The 24407-nt window shown below is 41.5% G+C and overlaps 1 protein-coding gene across 1 annotated transcript in view; it reads right to left on the reverse strand.

The window, feature by feature from the left end:
- Nucleotides 1-318: 318 nt before the first annotated feature.
- LOC100913520 (ADAMTS-like protein 2) overlaps nucleotides 319-24407 on the reverse strand; it is a 32043-nt gene continuing 7954 nt past the window's right edge. Inside the window, exons 3-18 of the mRNA XM_031968572.1 lie at nucleotides 22015-22090; nucleotides 21684-21786; nucleotides 20613-20758; nucleotides 17270-17393; nucleotides 15643-15723; nucleotides 14976-15151; nucleotides 13427-13865; nucleotides 10253-10697; nucleotides 8783-8889; nucleotides 8343-8469; nucleotides 6067-6280; nucleotides 5466-5621; nucleotides 4865-5035; nucleotides 2590-2766; nucleotides 714-858; nucleotides 319-612 (exon numbers count right to left, since the gene is read on the reverse strand). Of these exons, the coding sequence (XP_031824432.1) occupies nucleotides 494-612; nucleotides 714-858; nucleotides 2590-2766; nucleotides 4865-5035; nucleotides 5466-5621; nucleotides 6067-6280; nucleotides 8343-8469; nucleotides 8783-8889; nucleotides 10253-10697; nucleotides 13427-13865; nucleotides 14976-15151; nucleotides 15643-15723; nucleotides 17270-17393; nucleotides 20613-20758; nucleotides 21684-21786; nucleotides 22015-22090 (2806 nt within the window). The 3' untranslated portion in view covers nucleotides 319-493. The remainder of the gene's footprint in view (nucleotides 613-713; nucleotides 859-2589; nucleotides 2767-4864; nucleotides 5036-5465; nucleotides 5622-6066; nucleotides 6281-8342; nucleotides 8470-8782; nucleotides 8890-10252; nucleotides 10698-13426; nucleotides 13866-14975; nucleotides 15152-15642; nucleotides 15724-17269; nucleotides 17394-20612; nucleotides 20759-21683; nucleotides 21787-22014; nucleotides 22091-24407) is intronic.

Here is a 24407-nt window from a genome sequence, read left to right on the forward strand (position 1 = left end):
ATTGTTTAATTATGAAACAGGACTTTTAAAATGAGTACCTGAGCTTGCAACCAGAGGAATGGGGGCAAGGGGGCGAGGGACAGGAAGCAACAAGGGGCAGAGCTTTGGCTGTTTCTTCCCTCTTGTCACCTAGCCTAATGGGTTTCTCTACCACAGCCACCATCTCCATTAGCACCCAGTAATAATTCAGTTCCATTATTTCCAGGCTGTGGAAGGAAAGGGAAGAGAACAAGGTCCTTGGAAGAGACAAACAGGTAGGACTCTAGGAAGAGATCAACAGCAGCAGGGAAGGTTTGAAGAAAGAAGGAAATGCCTCCAAGACTTGGTGTGTGAGGCAGTACAGAGGAGGCAGACATGCCTCAGTCTCCTTATCTGTAGGAGTTTTACATCTATGCTCCATGATCCTAGAGAAACAAGTGGCCAACAAGGGAGAATGCTTCCTTCCGCAGCTGCCCCATGGCAAGAAGCAGGTCCCCGCGAGCCCTTGGCCACGTCAGAGAGCTTTACCGCGGCACGCGCCACAACAGGCTTTTCGGTAGTACCAGTGTGTGCATAGCTTCACCCTCAGCACCAGGGCACAGTTGGCTGTGGCTTTGTCCTCACAGTCTTCATCTGGACAACAGAAATCAGGCCATGAGGACATAACTCACCAGCCCCCTCCCTGCCACCTACCTCACGTCCCCAGGCAGAAGCCAGTCTCCCCACACCCTCACCCGGTGCCTCTGTAGGACACGGCTGGACCTGGCACGTCTGCTTGGATTCGGGCTTGGAATTTGGGTCACATCCCTGGCCCAGCTCCTCTCCTTGGTAGCATTTGACCTCTCGTAGCTTCAGTCCTACACCACAAGTCTTACTGCACTGTCCACAGACCAAGAGGGACAGGGGAGGAGAAACAAGAAGCAATGGTCAAAGGAGCAAAACCCTAACTTGGGACTTTATCAGAGGGTCCAGATTTAGAGCTGGAAGCTGATCCTCTCATTTTACAGATTGAGAAAATTGAGGCACTCAGAGGTTAAGGGAATTGTCCAACACAAAGCTAGTAGAGCGTCTAAGGCTGTATTGGAACTCAAATCTTGCTGTCTACAAGTCTAATTCTCTGTCTACCATGTCACTAATCAATCAATGAAGTCTCATTTATCGTGCACCTGCTCTGTGTCAGGTATCCTGTCTGGTGCCAGACATACAAATACAAAAATGAGATAATTCCTCTTCATTTCAGGGTCTCAACCATCTCAATTCCCATCCCTTGTCCAGGTCCATTAGTTCAAGATACAAAATCTCTCCATCCAGCGTAAACCACTAGATTCTTGGGGGAACCATAATGGAAAATCAGTAGTGTAGTTAATAGGTCTCTTGATTTAAAGTTGAATTCTGCCTTAGATCAGATACTTACTAGCTCTATGATACCTTAGGCAATGACTTAAACTTTCCAGGTCTAAAATTTCTTCATCTGTAAAATGAGAGAGTTTGATGGAACTGGATGACCTCTAAAGCCCCTTTAAATCTGTCTCCCTATGATTCCATTCCTTTTTCCTTTCCCATTAAGTTAACACACAAAATCCACCAGCCCAACAAGAGCCACTGAGGCCCTGGGGGATGTATGATCAAGTGAACTCCGCCATTGCTCCTGGAAGATTTGTGTCAGTCTTCTTTTCAATGATGCTCCTTATCATCCTGGTGACTTTCTGGACCCAAGTGCCCTTCTCTGACTGCCAGTGCCTCAGGTGTGTGTTCCTTCCCCTCATTATAATGTAAACTCTTTGGAGGAAAGGCCTGTATTTGTATCCTTAGCACCTATTATAGTGCTTGATGAGAAGTAAATGCTTAACAATTGCCTTTTCATTAATTGATTCCTATTTGCTTGAGCATCATCAAATCTAAGATTCTCATTCCAGACTATTTAACCCAACATTTAACATGCTTCCCTCACTTTCCAGAGAGAGTAGCTCCAAAACACAGATCTGCCCCCATCAGCAGAGAAATCTTGCCTCATCCCCAAATCCATATAAGATTGGTAGTCCTCAGCTTGGTGATCTGCAAAGGTATTTGTTGGTGCCCCCCAGAATTTAGAGGTCGCTAATCCTCCCCTGAGGAGTCAGTGACTGGCAAAGAAGAAGGGAAATCAGCCCCGCTTGAGTTCTATTCAGAAAAACAGCAGCAATAACAATGGACCTTCAGCTTACTCTATCCTGCACCACAAACCAGGGAGCATGGTGGCAAAGGCTTTAAGATCAAAGGATTGTGGACTCAAAGCTGGAAGGGATCACTTGGTCCAAATCCTCATTTTACAGATGAGTAAACTGAAGCCTAAAAAGGCAAAGTGATTTGCTGACAGTTACACAGGTGATTTGCCTGAGGGAACACACAGATCACAAAAGAAGTGGCAACACTGGGATTTAAATCTGACTCCAGACCCAACAAACTTTCAATGAGGGGGGAAGACATAAGTAATGAAGGCAGGAACCTGCTCCCACCCTAATCCCATTCCTCTGAATTCCTCTTCCACCCTCCTTGGGGGAAATATCTCTTTCTGCCCTTAATTCTCCACCCTTTTGCAACTGTTAATTATATCTCTCTCCATTTCTTTACCTGAGACCAAGTTGTGGTGAACCAGGTGGAACAGGGTCTCTTGAAACAAGGTGCCTGTACCTCAGGTTTCTGGGAAACATCACAGTGCCCTTCAGGGTATTCACGGTACACTCCATTCTCTAGTCCTGCACACAGCACCCTCCGGACCTTTATCCCCCGGCCACAGCTGACATTGCACTAGGGTCCGAGAGGCAAGAAAAGCGCTCTGTGAGGGATACAGCCTGATGCCCTTATGCTTCCTCAGCAGCTATAGTCCATCCCCATGTCTTTGTCCCTCTCTTTGTGGAACAATGTCTCTGCCAAGAACTGGCAGGTTTTCTGCTGGGACAGACATTGCCCCAGCCTGGGACTGTCGGTTCTCCCCAATCCCTACTGTGCAGGACCCTTCTTGACCCCTCTCACCCGGCCTTGTACTCCTACCCTTCTCTCCATTCACTCATTGATTCACCCAACGAGTTTTTATTAAAGCTTTAATTCTCAAGGGGGGGGAGGGGAGGGAGAGAGAGAGAGAGAGAGAGAGAGAGAGAGAGAGAGAGAGAGAGAGAGAGCAGCAAGGCTTAGAGGATAGAAGGCCAGCCTTGGAGTCAGGAGGACTTGGTTGGATTTAAATACTATGCTAGCTGTGGGACCACCAACAAATCCCTTGACCTCTCATTGTCCCAGGCAATTGTCTAAATTACAACAGAAAGGGCACAATTCGGTCTCATCTTAGAGCTAATCCAAGTGTCTCTGAGAGATGAAGGGATTTACAAGCATCTAAAATTCCTAGAGGGTGGGTTGGCAAGGGATGAAGCCAGAGCAGAGAAAGGTGGCCAGAAAAGCAGCATTTAGAAACCAGTTGGTTAGGATCAGGCCGCCATTCTTGGAATAGAGTAATGTGATGAAATTGGAATGAGCTCTGTGGGGTAAACCTGCTACCCACACATCTGAGACGTCTGAGGAGAGGATGGGGAGAAAAACATCCAATGACGCTCTTGCCCCCTAGTGGGGATTTCCTGAAATGGACACTTTCGAACCTGCTGTCTGCTCCACCACTTTTCCCCAATGTCTCCAAAAAGGGTAAAGAGGAGAGACACAATTAGCCACCCTGCACGCCCGCCAGCACCTCCAGGAGAATCCAAGTTACGGATGAGCAGCTGATCTGTGCCCCAGAAAGTCCTCAACCCCGTAAAATCCCAGGTTCAGGGCAATAGATGTTTCTTAATGTGCCGTGTGCTTTGCTAAGTGCTGGACGCACAAGACTAAAACAGTCCCACCCCTTGAGTTTAAAATCTATTGATAGGAAATAACAGTTTCATTTTTGTCACAGTTGGCAAACTAATCTTAAAACAAGATCATGTAAAAACACGCCCCCATACACACACACATATACATACTCCTTCCCCCAGGCCAAACACATATACACTCCATAAACTCCAGTGGTTCCTTATTACCTCCGGGATCGAATATAAAATTCTCTGTTTGGCTTTTAAAACCTTTCATCTCCTGGCTCCTCCCTACCTTTCTACTCTTCTCATAGCTTATTGCCTCCATTTACTCTGTGGTCCGATGACTCTGGATTCCTGCCTGATCCCTCTATCTCCCAACTCTTGATCATTTTCACAGACTCTCCCTCAGATCCAGAACTCACCTCAACCTCCAGGCTCCAGATAATAGAGCTGGCATTTGAACCTAGGATGGTGTCTAGTATTTTAGTCAATACCCTGAGATACAGAATGACTGGTCGCTGCATTAATGCCTTCTGGATTAAGGGCCCTTGGTTAGAACAGGATTAAGCCTGGAGAGTCATGAGGTAGATGGCCATGTTGATAAGATCTGAATCTGGAGACTTGCACTTTCCTGGGGATGCTGGCAATAGAGATATAGTTTGGATTGGCAATCCAATTGTGCCTTTCCTCTTTACCCTTTTTAGAGACTGAAAGTGATGGAGTGGGCGAGAGTACTTTATCAAAGACCAAAAAATTCCCCTGAGGAAACAATCCTATTCTCCCCTTGGATTTCCCAGGTGTGAGTAGCAGGTTTACCCTCTAGATCTCATTCCATTTTGTCATATTGCTTATCCGAAAAGGCTGACAGTAAATATAAAATCATCCTAACCTCCCATAGTAGAATCCTCAAAATCACTTCTAAGAAGTAGCCAGGTCCTTGTCTTGAAGCTTTTCCCCCATGTCTTTAGGGCAAGAGATTGAGGGCCTCCCTCAATCTGCCAACGGGTTTTAGCTCCTAAAAGCAGGCAGCCTCCTACACAAAGTAACACTTTCTCACTGAAACTCACCTGTTCCCACGCTTGCTCCACCCAGTGAGCAGGGCAGTTCCAACCTCCACAGGGATAAACAGCTAGTGGCTTTGTGGCCAGGTCACACTGAGAACCTGAGATCACTTTCCCCTCCAGATTTCGACAGGAGATGATTCGGCTCATCCGTCCCTCACCACAGGCACCTGAGCACTTGGAGAAGCATGGGATCATAGGATGGGTCATTTGGGAGCTTTGGAAAGACAACATGGAGTCCTGATCACATCTAAGCTGATTTTCTCATTATAGTTCTCATTAATGGTACTTCACTAGCAAGTTATTCAAAATACTTATTTGTCTAATGGTTCTCCAAAATCATTCACTATCTTCTGGGGAACATTTGAGGGGGCTTCCAATATACACTGCACCCTCACAGAAAACCCCTGTTTGCTTTAAAAGGGTAATAAACTTCAGATTGTGGGGTACTGAGCCCACTGAACTGAAAATAGGAGTAAGGTAGGTAGTGATCTCTTCTGTCTCGCTTCTACTGAGACCTCTTCTCTTCCTGTCTTCTCTGTATACTAATCCCCAAGAATCATGAAAGGTCGATGGAACAGAAAAATGATTGGCAGGCTGGACTCACCGGTCCCCAATCAGAAACAGTCCACTGCCGATCGCAGGGTGGACCCAGGCAATCCTTCTCACCAACTGGCCTTGTGGACTCATTGCACAGAGATGGCCCCAGGGAGCAGCGCACCTCTCTCCGCATGGTCCCTTGCCCACCACATCGAGCTGAGCACTGGGCCCCCCGGAGAAGAAGGGAGAAGAAGCAAGACAACATATGTTATGGTTTCAGTAAATCAGTTTTAATCTAGTCCGAGACCCAGTAGCATCCCACCCCACACATGAGCCAAGCAGACCAAGGATATGAGTAAATCCTAAAGCTGTATATAGTTCTCACTTTCTTTTACTGAATGAAGTCATCTTGATACAGTTAAGGAGGAAGATGAGTGTCTCTTCCTCCTTTCCAGTTTTGTATTTGCATTTTGTATTCCTCTTTCCTGTTTAGCATATAAGAACAGAATCAGAGTTCCCCTTTCTATGAAAACACTTTGTGTCTCCCGAGGGAATGACTTCAATGGTCATAGTCAAGCTGAAGGGAATTCAGTCACCAGAAAATTCAGAAATCTGTGGCCCCACAGATCACCCATGACGATTGTGCCAAAGCCAAGGGAGGCCCCTACCTCGGACCACTCAGAGAGTTCCCACTGAGGACCACAGGCTTTGCTCCTGCAAGGCTTCTTTTCCACAGGGCGGGTCAATCCAGCTGCCACACACAACTCATCATAGACTGAGCTGTCAAAGCCAGGGGCCAGCATCCTCCAGCATCGGACCGTACGTGCCTGCTGCCCCTCCCCACAAGTCCTCGAGCACTCACTCCATCGACTTGTCTCCCACCTCCATGCAGAGAAAAACAGACAGTGCACAGACACGGAAGAGGCTGAGCCACGGTTCTCAGGGGGAACACAGGGACCATCAAAACCTCAGGCCCAGAGAAGCAGTAAAAAGAACAGTAGAAATGGACTGATACAAAGAGTTTAGAGTGAGAGGGTCTGGATTCAAACCCTGCTTCTGCCACTTTATATCTATGTAAATTTAGAGATCACAGATCTTCTGAGATTAAGATTATTGTTTATATGAGGAAGGTTGGACTCTTCCTTCTAGAGAGAGTGCCAGGTCTGGAGTCAGGAAGATCTGTGTTCAAATCCCATATCAAACACTTCCTAGTTGTGTGATTTCTGGGCAAGTCATTTCACCCTGTTTACCTCAGTTTTCTCATCTGTAAAATGAGCTGGAGAAGGAAATGGTAAACTGCTCCAGTACTTTTGCCAAGAAAACCCAAATGGGATCACACAAAGAGTCAGACACAAATGAAATGTCTCAAAACCAACAACAATTCCTGATCCTAGCCATGAGGCAGCCATCTCTTATAGGATATGGATATTTCCATTGCAGAAGATGTCTCAGCTTCTTGGCAAACTCTACCCTAGCAAATCTCTCTCTTTGACCCCTTTATTCAGTGACTTAAAGAGTGATCTGACTAGCTCAGTTCCATGCACTGAATACTGGCTTTGTCCCAAAGCTTAGTGCTTGTAAAATAAACTTTCTACTCTGTGGACTAGTCCTAGCATGCTAAAGCATGGCTGCAACTGGTCAGTTAATGATATGTGCTATTGTTCATTAGAAAGTCATGGGACAGAACTGTACATTTAACAGTCATTATAATGTCAGCCAGCTGAGTTGGCTAAACTTCACTCTATGCAGATCACTCTACTAGGTGCATAGCAGGGTCTTCTACAGATTTGGATACATGGCAGGTGTCCAGTATATGCTTGTGGAATAAATGAAAGGAAATACACAGACCCTGTTTAGAGGGTGCTGCATTTGCATGCGTGATTGCCTTTGGGTACCACAGTTTTCTATCTGTTGGAAACAAAAGAAAAAGAAGAAAGAGAAGGAGAAGGAGGAGGAAGAGGGAAAGAGGAAGGAGAAAGAGGAAGTAGAGGGGGAGGAAGAGGAAGTAGAGGAAAAGGATAAGGAAAAGAAAAAGAAAGAACAAAACAAAGAAAGGAAAGAAGGAAGGAAGGTAGGAAGGAAGGGAGGGAAAAAGGGAGGGAGGGAGGAAAGGAAGGAGGGAGAAAGAAACAAAGAAACAAAGAAAAAAGAGAGAGAGAGGAAGGGAGAGAGAGAGGGAGGGAGGAAGGAAAGGAGGAAGGAAGGAAGGAAGGAAAAGAAAGAACAATGATGAAGAAGACTAAACCAAAAACTTGGTTCACTTTTTTTTATAAGTTTTGAAAAAAAAAATGGAAAAAATGCAAAGAATTTAATACTGACATAGTACACAAATTCAAATTTAGACCAAAGATTATTTATTAGTTTGTGTAGCTTAACCCAAAGCAAAGTACTGAAAATGCTAGGAAGAAGGAAGAAGGAAGAAGGAGGAAGGAGGAAGGAGGAAGGAGGAAGGAGGAAGGAAGGAAGGAAGGAAGAAGAAGAAGAAGAAGAAGAAGAAGAAGAAGAAGAAGAAGAAGAAGAAGAAGAAGAAGAAGAAGAAGAAGAAGAAGAAGCTGGTATTTATACAATGCCTTGAGGCAGGCAAAGCACTTTGCAAGAATTATATCATCAGATCAACTCTGGGATGTGTTTGCTATTATGTTCATTTTATAAATGAGGAGGCTAAGATATAGAGATGATATGATCTCATTGGCAAAGTGAGGAGGTTTGATAATCTCTAAGGTCCCTTCAACTCTGTATCTATGACTCTATGGCTTCTCCAGGGCCATCCAGCTAGAGTTTAGGGAGTCAGCCCTTGACTCTCTCTCCCCCTGCTACACTGAATCTTGTCTCTCACTCCCCTCCACACCACACTGTCTCTCCACCCCAATTCTTGGGATTCAGGTGATGCACTCCTCCCCCACCACATTGCCCATCCTGGCCCTGATCCTCCCTGGGAGCTCACCTAGGTTGGCAATCCCTCCCTGTGCAGAGTTCATAGGCAGGCTCTGGGCGCGTCACAGCATCACAATAGGCCTCTTCCACCTCCACTCCATCATAACGCACACACATGGCATAAGAGGCACTGATACCTGCTGAATAATCAGAGTGGTCCTTGGCCAAGAAGCCCCTGTTAGATCCCATGGCAAAACCAAAGTTCTAGATCTTTCCCACAGAGTCAGAGCCAAAATTTGGCCTCCTGCAATTCAGATCATCTGGGAAACAGGTCCTAGATACTATCCGATCACTGGTGGTTTTCCCCAAGGTGTTAGGCATAGATAGCACTTGAAGAAGGAAAAAACCGGTGAATAAGGAGCCAGGCAGATTTCCTCCACCTGTCTCCCCCCAGCCCAGTGAGCTCTCGTTCACTTCCCCCTCAGAACTCGACTGTTCATTTGGACCTACCTGAGTTACAGGTGGAGCTGCAGGGGGCCTGGGCAGAGACCTTCCAGCGGTACATGTCAGCCCGGCTGATGTCCTCATGACCAGGAGGACTCACGTTAAAATCATTGCTGAGGAGAAAGGCCAGGGTGAGGCGGCGGGAGAGGAGCAGCTTAAGGCCATTGTAAGGCTAGGAATGGAACCAAACATAACTTCTTCAGAAATCCCTGCATGCTGGCAGCCCCTCTCTTATGCCTCACGTGGACCACCTTATTCCACTGCCTCCCTTCCGAACCCAGCAAAAGCTCTTCTCTCCACATGAATTAACTTTTTTTCTTTATTTCTCTCTCTTTCTTAATCAAGAAAAGGAATGTTTGCCTTTCATGAAGCACTAGAGTCCATATCCACCTTCACAAAGGAAAAGGTGGAGTCTTGAAATATGATTGATTGGTGAGCAATTTAGCCAGGCCTTATTCTCCCCCCCCCCCCCCCCCCCCCACTGATGACTTGGTTTCCATTCAGAGAATCCAAGCAAATGTTTCAGAAAAGGCTTCCCTAATACAATTCCCTATTATTACAAACATTCCTGCCACTCTTTGTTAAATGAAAACTAGTGGCGAAAATGTATAGTTTTGAACACAGAGCTAGGAAAGCTTGAGTTTGAATCTTGTCTCCCACACTTCATGAGCTGTGTGACCCTGAGCAAGTGATCTTTCTCAGCCTCAGATTTCTTGTCTATAAATAATTATGAATAGCCCCTGCCTGCCAGGATTGTTGGGAGACTCAGATGGAATAAAATATGAAAAAAATTTGCAAAACTTAAAAGTGTTGTTAAATATCATATCCGGCTATTATATGACGTATATCATATCATACAATATCACATTATATCAAATCAAACACTATGTTGATGTTATACTATATCAGATCATTTGGTTTATTATATCAAACCAAACACTATATTTACATTGCTCTATATCATATCAAACACTACACTTACATTACACTATATCATATCAAATACTATTTTTATACTATATCAAGTCAAACACTATCCTTAAGTTACACTATCTCACATCAAATGCTACATTTATGTTACACTATATCAAATCAAATGCAATACTTACATTATACTATATCATGTCAAACACTATACTTATACTATATTATATCAAACACTATACTTACATTACACTATATCATGTCAAACACTACACTTACGTTACACTATATCATATCAAACACTACACTTATATCATATCAAACACTAAATTTACATTATACTGTATCACTATCCTTATGTTACTCTATATCAGTCATATGTTATATATTATTTTGTATTATACTCATTATATTATGTTACACATAGAAGCTGGCCATTTAAATGATAAAAGTAGATCCCAAATAAAGGGGGAATTTCATAGCATCCCTGCCCCATGAAACACTTGGCCTCTGTCATTTCTACATGCAATAGATTACAACAGTTTCTCTCACCTCTCCATAGCAGGGGACTGGAGGGCTTCTGCCTGAAATTCAAGGCCTAAGCCCACCTGGAAGCTTGAATCAGTTGTAGGGTTCTGTTTAGCAGCTGCCATGGTAGGACTCGCAAAAATTATCCTCTCCTTCTTCTCTGGTTTGCCTACAGCCTCAGCTTTTAGCAAATCCTCAAGAAAGGCTTTAGAGGTGGGTATTTGGGGTAGTCCTTCCTGCCAGCCTTTGGCTGGCTGGATCAGGGGCTCTAGGGTTGGGCTTCTCCCACGCACTGGAGTGGAAAGCTGCTGCAGTTTTCGGCAGAAGGCAGACCGTCGGGAATCTCGGTGACATAGTTTCCAAAAGATGTGCAATTGGGTCATTCCAGCTCGCCCCCTCTCCAGGATCCCTGGACTAACTATGGGGTAGGGAATGGCAGTACTGGTGGAAACCTGGCTCCATTGGAAATCTAGAAAGCAAAAGCAAGACAAATCATAAGCACCAGAAGAAGGACTCACCACTTCCCAAACTGGGAGCACCCAGATCTCCAGGGCTCAGGAGAGACATATCAGATCATAATCCAATGACAAGAAAGAAAGTATCATAAGTATTCATCCATGGCATGCATGGGCAAAGGAGTCTTTACTCAGTGATCCATCCTTACTATCACTGGTATTTTGGGAGTCCATTGGATGGGATACTGGCCCATTATTTAATGAAGATAGTGGCTTGGAATGAGAAAGACTCAGTCTTTCTCTGCTATAGACTAATTGTGTGATTCTAGGCAACTTGTTTAACTTCTAATCTATGGTCCCTTGGTCCTGCCTCCTAAATCATACATGGGTTTAGAGCTGGAAGAGACTATCTAGTCCTTTATTTTATAGATGATGAACTGAAACCTAAAGATATAAAATGGTTTTCCCAAGAGAACAAAAGTAGTAAATGACCTATCCAGGATTTGAACCAAATCCTCACAATTCCAAATTCAGGGATCTTTCTAAGGTACCATGCAAAGAATTTTCCAAGCTGACAAAAATCACAGATCCTTCATATATTTTTGGAATTTAACTCTATATATAAGAGTTGAAATCATGAATGATGCTTTTTATAGATTTGAAAAGCTTAATTCACAAAGTATTTCTTTTCCCTATGGATAGTTTTTTTTTAAGGATATGAACAGGCATTTCAATAAATACACATTTTCAATAATCATTTGAAAAATATTCAATCTCATAATCAAGGATATACAGATCAAAAAAATTCTTACATATCAGTTCAAATCTATGAGATTAGCAAAGCAGTAACAAAACTCAATGATAAATATTTTTAGATATAGTCAATATGTCCATCTGTTTTTCTGAACTGTATTTATTTGTTACAAGGAGGCTTTTATTTGGGGAGTGAAGATGGGGAGATAGTTATAGGGACAACTGGGGGGAATGATAAGAAAAATAAAAAATAGGAAAACAAGTATCACTGAAACATTTAAAAATACAGGGAAGAATGCAGAGGAAAGTTCAGAAAAAAAAAAAAACATAGACAATGCCATGCAGTGTTGGAGCTGACATGCTGAATATAATATATACTTCTTTAAAAGTACATAATTTATGGAAGAATTACACGTGTTTAACCTATATTGGATTACTTGCCATCTGGGGAAAGGAAGAGGGAAAACAGGGGTAAATTTGAAACACAAGATTTTGCAAGGGTCAATGTTGAAAAATTATCCAGGCATATGTTTTTGACAATAAAAAGCTTTAATAAAATTTTTAAAAATAAGCAATGTTAAAAAAAATGTTTCACATAAAAAATAAAAGTACATCATTGAGATTATCAGTTTTAAATACTACCTTTTTATATAAGAAAATGTTTTTGTGTGATGGTGCTTGTCATGTTCATAATAACACATGACATGTAGTAAGCATAATATAAATGTTAGCTATCATAGTCATGATTGTTACTATTCCATTCATATGGCCACTACCCTCAGTACCAATCACCTAGATCTCTGACATAGCCTCCTAATTGGTTTCCCTATATTCTCTGTCTTTCTGCCTCTATCTCCCTGTGCCTTCCTCCCTTCCCCTTCTCTCTTTCTGTCTCTGTGTGTGTGTCTCTGTCTCTGTCTCTCACTGTCTCTCTCTCCCCCTTTCTTTATCTGTCTCTGACTCTCTCTCTCTCTGTCTCTCCATCTCTGTCGGTCACTCTCCTCTCCGAAATACAACTCCTTTTATTGACATTTAAAGCCCTCCACACCTGGCCAACATCTAGTTTACTTTTCCAGGCTTGTTGTTGACCATTAATCCCCTTCGTATAATCCATGGTTCAATAAACTGATCTACCTGCAGCTATATAACATTCCATCTATTCTTTGGCACAGACTGAGCATACATACATACCTAGAATGCCTTCCCTCATCTTCTCTGCCTCTTAGAATCAATACCTTTTTTGAAAGCTCATCTTGAGCATCACCTTTTTCATGAACCTTTTTTTTTGACACCCCCTTTCCAACCTGGCACTTCCCCTCTTGAGCTCCTAAGACTCACTTTGAAATTATTTATTTTGCATATGCTTAAATGTGTTCATGTTGTCTTCCCAATAAAATAGAAGGTCTTTGAGGGCTGGGATTGTTTCATTTTTATTTTTGTCTCTATACTGACAAAAACAGCTCTTGGTACATAGCACTTAATAAATGTTTGAATGATTAAATGAATTGTGATTCATCAGTGTAATGGACTATATTATAATGTATTTAAGATCAATAAGTATGAAGAATACACAGAAATCTATGTCACTTTTTGAACATAAGGAGAAAGGGGGAAAATATAGAACAAGAAGAATATGCTTCATCATATCCTTTCTGCTCTAAAAAGAAAGATCTCTTTTCTCTTCCCCACACAATAGATATTCATCCTTACCTCCCTTCCTTGGTTCTCCCCATACTGACTACCCTCCCTCATGCTTTTATTTATCCAAATCACATGAAGAGTGGTACTACTGGAAGGAACTCATGTTTCCTATCCTATATTCTTTCTATTACACAACACTAGCTCTTTACTAGTTCCATAACCAGATGAACTGAAGAGCAGGAACCTAAATATAAATATTAATACTAAATTTAAAAAGATCCTATTTACTCTCAATAAGAACTCTCACTATTGCTTTCCACCCTACTAGAGGTCAAAGAAATTCACATACCCAAGTCTGCTTTTCCACCAACAGGTGCCATCTCTGCTTCTCCTGCCCTGGTAGTAGGATATGCTTGTTCCACTTGGAAATGAAGCTTCTCTTCCTCTGGTCCCATGGACTGACCCCAACCTTCAATATGAACAGTAGCAGCATTCCTATGAATAATGTCTCTGTGGCCCAAGCTGATCTTCCTGGTGTCTCCTCCCCGTGAAATATGGCTATTCACCTCCCCTGGGGCAATGGCAGAGATCCAAGTGGTATTGAAGTCAGCAGTTGGTCCAGTCTTAGGTGAATCAAAATCCTGGTTCTGGTGACCATAAGCATGTGGGCCATGGAGAGAAAGAGGAGACTCAGGAGCTGAAGCATTTGTGTGGAGAGCTAGTACTTGAACCTTCGGCACTGTAAAGTCGTAAGATATGTGAGGTACCTTCCCATTGAAATTATAATACTGAAAGTGAAAATCAGAAAGCAAGTTTTTATTACAGCCAGTCATGGCATGAGAGAAATTATCTCATTCTTTTCAGTTGAGATATGAAAATATTTATATTATATATGTATGTATTTGTTATTTGTTTATATTATATATATATATTATATATGTGTATGATTGATTTTATCAATGTAGGGAATTCTTGGCATGGAAGCTGTCTCCACTTATGTAGCTTAGCAATCCATCTGCATTTAATTGTCCTCAAAGTTTCTTAAGGACACAAGCTAGTGACTTGTCAATGCTCACAGAGTATGTATCAGACACAGAACGTGAATCTAGATCTCCCTGACTCCAAGGCCAGACCACAATCTAAGCTGAAGAGGTTCATTGCCAGGAAGCTGAACACCAGAAGATTTGGGGTTGTTTTCTGTTAAAGCCACCAACTTTTAAAACCATCTATTAAAATCAATCTATCAAGACATAAAGAGATCACATACATATATGGCTCTCTGGAGAGTGTGCTCCCAGGTTTTTGAGTCCCAAAACTTGAATTTGAGATCCTCAGTTCTATGTCATCTTAAGTTGTGTGACTCTCGTTAAGGATTTACATTTTCAATTTCAGATTCCTCCCTTGTTAAATGGGAATAATGATAATATGAACCTCAATACAAAAGAGGGAAAATAAATGATTATGGTTGAAATCATTGGTCACAAGAATTTTGAATCAAAAAGTACCAGAATGATTATCAATTCTAAAATCATCATTTTAAATAAGGAGAGGGAGAGAGATAAGCATTTATTAAGTACTCACTATGTACTAGGCACTTTGCTAAAGTCTTAAGAAATATCCTCATAAAAACCTTACAAGATAAGTATATCATCTATACTTTGTAGTAGAAGAAACAGAGACAGAAAGTTACTGACTTGGGCAAGATCACACAGTTAGTAAGTATCTGAGGCCAGAATTGAACTTGGGTTTTCCTATTTACAAGCCCAGTGATCTAAGCACCCCTTCACTTCCCACTAACCTCTCTCCAAACTTTTTCAGGTTTTACTCTACTTTAGCCAACCCAATCATCCATCCCTTATTTCTTTTTTCTCCACCCCACCAGTGTCTCCCTTACATACCATGGCATTCAAGGACTGGTTGGTGGGACCCTGGGCTATAATGTACTCCAGACCTTCTGAATGAAGACTAGGTGGGCGCCGGTACTTAAACACAGTTCCAGCCATTCGGAAATTCTGAGGAGGATCCACAGCAGCATTCCCATTGAAGAAGAAATGCCCAGCATCATCAGCCAGTGCTACAGAGAAAAGGGGACACAAGAATGGCAACCAAGTGGACGGGCATCCAGCAAGGGCAAAGGCAGTTTTCAGGGGATGCTCAGAGATCCTTGACCAAGTACCCAGGGACAGGCTGTGATAACAAAAGAGATTTGTTATGGAGTCTGTCAGAGAAAACATGTAGTTCCAAATTTGGGTTCTTCTTCCATGTCTGCTCCATTATTATACCAAAGTGATCAGGATCGGCATCTGGTTATTTGTGCTGAAGAGTCTGCACATAAGCAGAAGAGGGGCTGATAGGATCGTAGGCTTTGAGTTGGGAAAAGACCCCAGAGTCTAGCTTGCCCAACCCTCACATTTTATAAATGAGCAGGGAAGACCCAGTGAGCTGAATTAAGGGGATGGCTATTATTCAATCAGGGGGGGTTGCAGTGGATAGGTATTGCACCATGGGGGCCGGAGCTGGTATCCTAAGGAAGGGTAGGCTATGCTGTGTCTCTGGATCCTTTACCAAGAATGTTTTCCGTCTTCCTGCGCTCGATGATAAGGATATCGGTAGCACCAGCAGGGATATTGGTGATGAATACGTAACCTGGAAAGATGAGAAATTAATTTGTTGGGAAAGAAGGGTTCCATACTCAGCTTAAGAATAACAAGTGAGGGGAGGGGCCAAGGGCTAAAAGAAAGACTAGTTAAAAGGATCCATCTCAGGTAGAAGAGCACCAGGCAGAGAAGAAAGGGAAAGCCTGGAAAGGCATTGGGTCTATCAGTGGGAAAAGCTCTGAATTTAGTCAAAGGAACCAGGTCAGAGCTTGTTTTTCCAGAGCTCTATTTCAAGAAATCATAAATGAAACTACATGGGAGAAGAGATAATTGTCCTAAAACCCCAAGATATCTTGTGAGGTTTAAGTAACAATAATAGTGGTAGTAATAGTAATAGAGTACTAATAATAGGAATAGGAATACTAATAGAACTAATAATAATAATAATGGTAGTAATGGCAGCACTACTACTAGTAGTAGTGATAGTAATTGGTGGTGGTGGTAGTAGTCATTATAAATAGTAGTGATGGCAACACTAATAGTTCTAGTGAGAGTAGTAGTAATAATGACAGTAATAGTACTAGTAGTAGCACTAGTGAGAGTAGTAAAAGTAATGATAGTAATAGTAGTGACATGAGCAGAAAAATAATAGTAGAAGTAGTAGTAGTCAAAGTGGTCAAAATAGTGGTGGTAGTGATAGTAATAATCAGTGTGAATAGTATTAGTAGCAGTTCTAGTAGTAATGATAGTAGATTATAGTAGCAGTAATAATAATAGCAGTACTAATGATAGTAGTAGTAATAATAGTTAATACTAGTGATAGTGGTCATGAAAGTAATTGTAATAGTAGTAGTGGTTGGTGATGGTAGTTCTAGTAATAGTAATGGCAGTACTAGTAACAGGTATAATAGTGGTAGTGGTAGTCCTAATAAGAGTAATGGTAATACTAGCAATAGTAGTGATAGTAATAGTATTAGTAGATAGCACTTGAAAGTTTGCAAAGTGCTTTACAAATGTTATCTAATTTGATCCCCACCACAACCTCAAGAGATTTATCATACCCACTTTACAAATGTAGCAGACAGAAGTTAAGGGAGACAAAGCTAAAAATTACATAAGGCTGAATTTGAACTAGCCTTCCTATCTCCAAGTCTAGCCCTCCATCCACTAGATCACTTAGCTGCCTGGGGAGTAAAAGACTCTAATAGGATTAGAGAGGTAACCTAATCCAGTCCCCTTACCTCACAGATGAGGAATCTGAGCCCAAGAAAAGTGAAAACACTTTCCAAACGTCACACAGCTAGTTAGTAGCAGAAACAGGACTACAGCCCAGCTCTCCTGACTCCAAGAGAGTCACTCTTCCAACTGAAGAGTTGCCCTCTTCAGTGACCCAGGCAGGTCAAAATTACATAGAAGGAAATTGGCTACCTAGACTAAGACTTAAAAAGGGAATGGGGAAGAAAACCACTCTTCTATAATCTTGCCTGAGAAAAGGACATATGGGTTCAAACCCCTCCCCAGGCAGATACAGTTGCTTGTCCTGTCCTCCCCACAGCATATATGAAGAACCCCAGCATATTATCAGTCGGGTGTACCTAACTGTGAGATCCCCTTTCGAAAGCTCCCTGAAACTCGGTAACATGTGCTGCCATCCCCGCCACAAACCCGGCACCTGTCCATTGTCTGGAAGGAGTGAAGGCCACCATCACACCCAACTGGCTGCAAAAAGAAGAAAGATAGGATGATTTCCAAGATTTATCTAATCTAGGATCTCTTTTAGGGATTCTTAGGAAAAGTTACTTTTTCCACAATATCTTTTCTCTAGGATTCTTCTCCCTTCTAGTGCCCTGTTTCCAGAATGTCTGTTTCCTCTAGTAATGGTCACTCTAAAGGAGATAGCATATCATAGTAGTGAGAATGATGAACATGAGCCAGGAATATCTGGGTTCAAATCTCATCATCTCCGACATTTATTACCTATCTAATTTCTGCTCAGTTTCCTTTGATGGTTCATTATCCAAATCACCTATTCTAAGTATATATTCCAGGAAACTCTATTGTAGGTCCCCTATTCTTCTCTTTCTATAATTTCTTTTTGTGACCTCATTGACTCCCAGAGATTTAATTATCATTTTGATGTCAATTAATCTTATATATATCTATGCAGCCCCAGTCTTTCCCCCACCCATCAATCCCACCAATATGGGTATCTTAGCAAGTATTTTATATTGTTTATACTATTTTAAATGGAATTTCTCTTTCTGTCTCTTGCTTCTGGGATTTGATGGTAGTAATAGGAATAGTAGTACATCTCAAATTGTATGCCCCCAAAACATCTCAAACTCAGCATGTCCAAAACAGAACTCATTGTCTTTTCCTCAAAATGCTCAAATTTTCCTATTCCTTTTGAAAACAATATCATCTTAAAAAAATATATATCATCTTTTCAGTCTTCCAATTTATAATTTCCCCAAAAAGGGGGGAAAAGGGGGGAAAATTATCTCCAGCTCCTCCTCCTCTTTCATACAATATAGCCATCATCTTTCAAATCCTACCATTTCCAGCTTCACTATATCTGACCCCAGATCACTCCAAGCTGATCACCATCTTAGTTCAGACCCTCATGGACTATTGTAATAACTTCTTAATTAGTCTCTGTGACTAAAGTCTCTCACTATTTTAGGCCATCTTACACACTGCTGCCAAAGTCATTTTTCTTCAGAGCAGATTTGACATAATTATTAAAGTCAGTTTCCTTAAAAATTATATAAATGCCTCTCTTTAGCTCTTAGAGCCCTACATAATCTTGTCCCAAACTTCTCTTTCTAACCTCATTGTACATTACTCCTATTTTTTTTACACTCAGTGACCCAGCCAAACTGGCCTTGTGGCTATTCTTCACACATGAGACCCTCCTCTTCCTGCTCTTTGCCTTTATTATGGGTCTTCTCACTACCTCGAACATTCTTCCTCATTAAGTCTCACAGAATCCCTTTCTTCCTTCAAGACATCTCTCAAGCATCAGCTTCCACGTGAAGACTTCCCTAAAATTCTCAACTGTTAATTCCTCCTTCTCAATATACCTTCTATGTAACTTATTACATATAAAAAGCACTTTGGGGGCAGCTAGATGGTACAATGTTATAGACCACCAAGCCCTGATGTCAGGAGGATCCAAGTTCAAATCTGATCTCAGACACTTAATACGTCCTGGCTGTGTGACCTGGGCAAGTCGCTTAACCCCAATTGCTTCAGAAAAAAAAACATGGAGTGAAACTATTTGGGGAATGTAGGTAGTGTAGTGTATGGAGCACCAACTCTGAGTTCAAATCTGGTCTCAGACAGTTAATACTTCCTAGCTATGTGACCCTAGGCAAGTCACTCAACTCCAATTGTCTCAGGAGGAAAAAAAAAAAAAAAAAACACTGTATTTATTAAGATTCATTCTGTACGTACTAAACTATTGCCCCTCTTGTCACCTGGTTTCAGCTTCTATGTAAAGACTCCTAAAATTCTCAACTGCTAACTCTCTCCTTTTCAATATACCTTCTGTGTAACTTATCATACATAAAAAACACTTTGTATTCACATTTATTCTGTACATATTCTGCCCCTATTGTCACCAGATTAGAATTTAAATTCCTTAAAGGTAGGAATTGTCTCATTTATTGTATCCCTAATGCCCAGAGTATTATCTGGGAACACTGAATTAACTGATTAATTTTGTAACCCTGGACAAATCAGTTTTCTCATCTGTAAAATGATGTAAAAAGGCCTGCAAAGGGGTGTTTCAGTACCCTTCTAGTTTCTCCTCTCTGACTACTGACCTCCCTGGCGTACTTTAAATCCTAATTAAAACCCCTACAGGAAGCCTTCCCTAATCCCTCTTCATTTCAGTGCTTTCCCTCTTTATTCTGTATATAATTTGTTTCACATATGCTTGTCTGCATAAATATCTTCATCATTAGATTGTAAACCCGAGAACAAGAATAATCCTCTGCCTCTTTTGTGGAGGGGAGGGTGTCTCCAGCACTTAGACAATAATGCCTGTAAAATACAAGGTTGCAATACAAGGCAATACAAGGTGCTAAATAAATGTTTATTGATTGATTGATTGGTGATCAAAGGATGGTAGCAAGCAGGATTCTCATATGGCCTGATGCATGTACTCCATGGATAGAAATAACCTTTGGGGAATGCCAGGGATGGTCAGTGTTCAACATGAGAGAGCAGAAAGCCTATGGGTTTCCCCTCTTGGTTATATGTTTTGTCATTACATGGATCCTTTTTTCCACACCAGTTTTGCCCGGATTAGTGAGATTCAGGCTTTCAAGGATGGCTATTAGATTTCCCATCCCCATTCCTGTGGTAGTCAGAGGGATACTTCCTAATCTACTCTACTATCCAAGTTCCAGAGACACAAAGGTGACATGAAAGAGAATTTGGCCACTCTCACCTGATTGGATGTCAGTTTCCTCATTTGAAAAATTAGGGGTTTGAATCAGATAGCTTCTGAAGTCCTTAGAATCTGTGATGCTATTAGAAATGGCAGATGACAAACTTTAAATGTTCATTTTTGTAGTAATTGGCTTGTTCTTTAGTCCCATCTAACTTTGACCCCATTTGGGGTTTTCTTGGCAAAAATACAGGAGTGGTTTGCCATTTCCTTCTCCAACTCATTTTACAGATGAGGAAACTGAGGCAAACAGACTTAAGTGTCATTTGCCCAAAGTCACATAACTAATAAGTATCTAAAGATAAATTTGAACTCAGGAAGATGAGCTTTCCTGGCTCCAGGCCAGGCCCTCTATCTGCTGCTCCATGTAGCTGCCCCAGCAACTGGCTACCAAGAGTAGAAGAGAGAGTAATTTCTCAAACACTAAATTTTCCAACTGGTGAGGAACCAGCTCTTGACCTTCTCCTCTTAGAGTATCCCACCTCACACTGGCCATTGATGCAGACTCCTTGATACATTCGGTCCTTGCAGGAGGTTCCATCTTGTGCTTGTACCATCAGCTGCCTCTCCCCACTCTTGGTGGTACACTGAAGGTCACATGGTCTGTTAGAGATGCTGATGTAATCATCTAGGATTGAGGAAGAGTAGGGAGGAAGAGCAGATTTACAAGAGGAGGCAGCATGGTACAGCAGAAACTGTAATGGATTTGAAGTTCCAGTTCTGGCTCTGGTAGCTAATACCCCCTTCATGGCACTCCCTATTCCCCATTTCCATTACTAGACTGAAGCCACCTGTCCCAAGGTTCATCCTGGGGAGGCAATGTGGAACCATGGTTTTAGAATGAGAAGTTGTTTCTCTGCCACTGACCACCTGTGTGACCCTGGCTAAATTTGAAATTCTTCCACCTGGGAGGAATCCTGGAGAAGAGGAGACATAGAGCAAGTCATTGGGAAACTATAAATAAAAGAAAAGATAGTCAAATGGCAAGAACAAGAAATGAGTGTTCCAATGGTATACTGGAGATGCTGGGAGAAATCAAGGAAGGTCTCCAGGATATACCCCTTATGCTTACAACTCAAAGCATCTATTCCCTCACTTGAATTACTTAAGACCCTGAAAGAACTCCACCCTTTTGTTTTCAACCCATATGTACAATGAAAATCTGTCTAAACCCATGGCTCACTGATTAACAAACTACTGCCTAGTCATCTCCAACCCACCCCAGTGATTCTGAATCTCAAGTGGCCAACATTTAGAACTCTTATTCTCATCAAAATCCCATAATCCCATTTCCTTCAATCAGTCATCTTTCTTTATTGTCCTACTTATCCCTTCAGCTGTGCTTTCTGGAATATCTGCTCCATAGCCAACAAATTTGCTTTCCTTTTTCCTTTTTTCATTTCTTCCAGACAACTACATCCCAACCAATCCCACCAGCCCACTCACCTTCCTGTGCACCCAACATGTCAGGGCTGGACTCTGACTCTGACTATATCCTGTGAGCCAGAAGTCAGCAGTTTTTGGATGAGAGATGCCTAAAGTTGTGGGGTTACCTGGGTAGAGAGGAATCCAGTGGTAGTGGTGTTTTCCAAAGGCTTTGCCATTGAAAATGGCACACTGCTGTTGCTTAAAGCTGTCTGAGTTTGCTGGGCAAGGCTATAAAATATAATGAAAATGACGATAGCAAATAATGATCACTTATCTCACTTCAGTCTAATGACTACTTCAGATCTTCCTGATTCCAGACCCAGTGTTCTGACTACTGTACCACCTCACTATAAAATACTTTTAACTACCTAACAGCCTTGCTCCTATTCAGATACTGGTCTCAATAAAGGCTCAGGATGGGTTATAGATAAGCTAAATACCAATATCAGCTCTTACCTGTTGGTGGCAAAGGTGGTAGTCCTTAGAATGACCTGTGCACATGATGCTGCTTGTCCCCTGAGATGTGAGAAGCCTGAAAGATATAAAAGAATCAGGCAGAGGAAGAAGGAAGGGGGTGGATGGTGGCAAGAAAATGAGTAAGGATCTCTCTCCAACACAGAACCATCCAATTCTCCCTCTGTGGCTAGTCATCAATTAGCTCCAATTAAAGGGCTGTGTGTGTGTGCGCGTCCGTGTGTGTGTGTGTGTGTGCGTCCGTGTGTGTGTGTGTGTGTGTGTGTGGTGTGACAGAAGAACACTGTATTCACAAATTTTAAATTCAATAGGCATTTATTTAAAAAAAAAAATAGCACCTACCATATGTAGCATCTACTATGGGGAAAGAAAGCAGCTACATTGGACAATGGTTAGAGTACCAGGGATGGAGTCAGGAGAACCTAAATTCAAATCCAGATTCAGACCCTTATTAGCTGTGTGACTCTAGCAAGTCACTTAACTCTATTTACCTCAGTTTCCTAATCTGCAAAATGAGCTGGAGAAGGAAATGGCAAGCCACTCCTAAATGGGATCTTGGGAAGTTAGAAATTTGAGCTGAAACAGCTCAACAATCACAATTGGCCATACACTGTGCTAGATAATGAGTTATAAACAGAAAAGCAAATAGTCCCTGCCCTCAAGAAGCTTACATTCTACTGAGGGAACACAACATGTACACACATAAATGAATACAAAATAATTTCATGAGAGAGAGTGCAAAAACAGCTGGGGGATTCCATGGTGAGGGCATGGGGAGAAAGAGGGTTCATAAACTGAGCCTTAAAGGAAGTTCTTTCCAAAACCAAAAGGAAGTTAAAAGGAAATTTTTCCTGACATAGTGGGCAGCCTGTGTGAAGTCATGAAGGTAGGAGATGGAATGCTAAGTTCAAGGAACAATAAGTAGGACAGTTTGGATGGAAAGTAGAATATGTGAAAGAGAAGAATAAGAAATATGACCAGAAAAGTAGGCTGAAGCCAGACTATGAAAAGCTGTAAATGCCAAGACAATAAATTTATATTTTAGTCTAGAGGCAATAGAGAACCACTGAAACTATTTGAATAATGGAATAACATAGTCAGATCTGTGCTTGGATAATATTAATTTAATAGCTATAAGGAGGACAGATCATAAAGGGAAAAGTTTGAGAGAAGAAAAATCAATCAATCAGGAAGCTATTATAATAGTCCAGAGAAGTGATGAGGGTTTGAGTAGCCGTATGTGTAGAGAGAAGGGGATGAATTTGAGATTGGTCAACAATGGTTTTACAGATATAATTTCATTTGTTATTATTGTTGTCTTATAGTTGAAAAATTGGAAGCATACAGGGATTAAGAGATCTTTATTAAGAGCCTATTATGCACAAGGCACTGGGGATACTAAAGCAAAAGTCAATTAGTTTCTGTCCTCAAGAAGCTTACATTCAATCAAGATAAACACATACATATTTAGACAAAATAGATACCAAGCACTTTTGAAGAGGTAGCACTAGTGGCTGGGGACCTCAAAAAAGGCAGGCTGCAGAAGGTGAGCAATGGAACTAAGAGACTAGTATTTCTAATAGAAGAAAGTAAAGAGAGAATGTGTTCCATGCTTTGCACACAGCCAATATAAAGTTATAGAGACAGGAAATGAAGTGCTATGTGTCAGAGGCAGTGACATAGCCACTCTGAAGGATGTTATAGAGGCAGAATGCATAAGTGATTATTATAAAAAGATTCACTAGATGCTTTTTTTAGTTATTTATCTCCCATGAGGTATTTAAACATTTTATTGGCTATTAATTTCTTAATGGAGAAAGAGGCTTCCTTGGAAGGATACTTAAAACCAAACTGTTGGGTAGCAATAAGCAATAAAATGTAAAACATCTCTTTTATCATCTGAGAAAAGGATAGAAACCAATGGAAAAACAACTCCATTTACAAATTTCAACTTGTACATGGCTTTCAGGACACTCTCTGTTACAAAAGGGCAGCATGATTAAGCAGAAATTATAATTAACGACAATAATAAACATTAATATTACTTCAATTAGTCCCCTCTCCTAACAGCTACATCAAACCTTGACCAATGAGACTTTCAGCTTTGCCAATGCACCAACCTTTTATTATCCTAGGAACAGATTATAGTGCAAACTTTAACCACTATTTAATTTTTGATCATTATTATTTGTGTTAATTATCACTAATATTTTAATAACAATAGCAGTTAGGTCAGGGAATACAAGGATTTGGGGAAAGCTTTTAAAGACTTAGAACTTAGTTATGAATGTATTTTGTCCCTTGGTTCCCAATAGCCAGTCTCAGATTGTCTCAGACTCATTCATTCAAAGATAGTTCTGGAGGAGAAAATGAGA

Source organism: Sarcophilus harrisii, chromosome 4 (assembly GCF_902635505.1).
Source record: "Sarcophilus harrisii chromosome 4, mSarHar1.11, whole genome shotgun sequence".
Classification (NCBI taxonomy): Eukaryota; Metazoa; Chordata; class Mammalia; order Dasyuromorphia; family Dasyuridae; genus Sarcophilus; species Sarcophilus harrisii.